The sequence below is a fragment of the Aphanomyces astaci genome (assembly GCF_000520075.1).
Source record: "Aphanomyces astaci strain APO3 unplaced genomic scaffold supercont1.22, whole genome shotgun sequence".
NCBI lineage: Eukaryota > Oomycota > Saprolegniomycetes > Saprolegniales > Verrucalvaceae > Aphanomyces > Aphanomyces astaci.
The window spans coordinates 654,377-655,623 of record NW_009798285.1 but is presented as its reverse complement, the minus strand read 5'-3'; the positions used below and the strand labels follow the sequence as shown (position 1 = coordinate 655,623).

At 51.5% G+C, this 1,247-nt stretch overlaps 1 protein-coding gene across 1 annotated transcript; it reads left to right on the top strand.

The window, feature by feature from the left end:
- Nucleotides 1–318: 318 nt before the first annotated feature.
- On the top strand, nucleotides 319–703 carry H257_09318 (hypothetical protein; the record flags this gene model as incomplete). Its single annotated transcript, XM_009835490.1, has 2 exons — nucleotides 319–552; nucleotides 614–703. The coding sequence occupies 2 exons, from the start codon at nucleotides 319–321 to the stop codon at nucleotides 701–703; spliced, it is 324 nt and encodes a 107-aa protein (XP_009833792.1).
- Between the last annotated feature and the right edge of the window lie 544 nt (nucleotides 704–1,247).

Genomic DNA, 1,247 nt, shown 5'->3' with positions numbered 1-1,247 from the left:
GGGTTGATGGGGCTTGGGGCAAGAGAACTAGGAAGTGCTACCACTTGTAGCATTGCGGGAGGAAGCGTAGGTAGTTGAGGGCAAAATGCACAATGAATTAACTGAGGATCTACTGAGATCTCCTTTGTCCTCATCCCTATGAATCTTCTTCGTCTACTTCACTACTTCTGCGCTAATACAGTATGTACTAATGGATGCACAGTATGTACTAATGGATGCGGGTGCGGTTGAGACCTTGGGGACTTCACTAGGCTAGCGATTCTATACCATACATGCCCTTGAGCCACATCCCCAAGCAAGCATTAGCTTGGGTGCGTCATGAGCCAGGCAACTAGGAGCTGGGTGTGGACAAGGTGGTGGCAAGGCGTCACCCCACCTGCCAAATTGCTACACACTGTGCCCCAGATGCTACTCGTCGTCATAACGTTTTCACAAGTGGACCAACTGAACATCACCATCGCAACAGGAATCACGCAAGCCACGATCTTTCTCCTCGCGATGCCACTTGCCGTGCACGTCGTCGGCGACACCAACCTCGGCATGTTTACAGCAGTGCGATGAACTCGTGTCTGGGACAAACCTTCAACTAAACGTTACCTCTGTCTTGGTGCAGACGTCCATGGGGTATGCACTGTCACCTGTGACCCTCTGTCTAGACGCACCGCTCATCGATCTTCTGGACAAACCTGGCGCCACTGTGTAATCAAGCGCCATCGACCCCAAGGCTGCGCCAAGCTCTACGAATCACCTCCACGTAAACCGTTTATTCGATCGCATCATCAAGTTGGCTGGTGTAGACAAGCAGCTTACCTCCCACTCGTTCCGTCGTGGCGGCGCGCAGAATGAGAACGCTGTTGAACACCTTTCCTCTCGGTGGATATTCGATCGCGGCGCTTGGAATGTCAGTGCTACGATCAAGGGGTTTAACTATGTGTTTAACACGTCGCAAGAAAATCATAAAGTCGCAAAGGCCTTGAGCGGCTGGGCGCCAACAGACACCGTCAAACTTACGAGCCTATCAACGTTTGATGTCCGCACGAAAGAGCAAATCGACGCCGTGCTGGTGCGAGTCTTCTCATCTTGCAATGGCCTCGGTACAGCAATGTACTACGTGAGTATGTCAGTGCTGAGTGTCCTTATGGATTACATCATACTACACTACCCGATGTTGAAGCATTAAGCTGTTCCTCGAGCATGGCTTCGTATTAGACGCCACATCGCCAACCTATCGCGATGACGTCATTGCC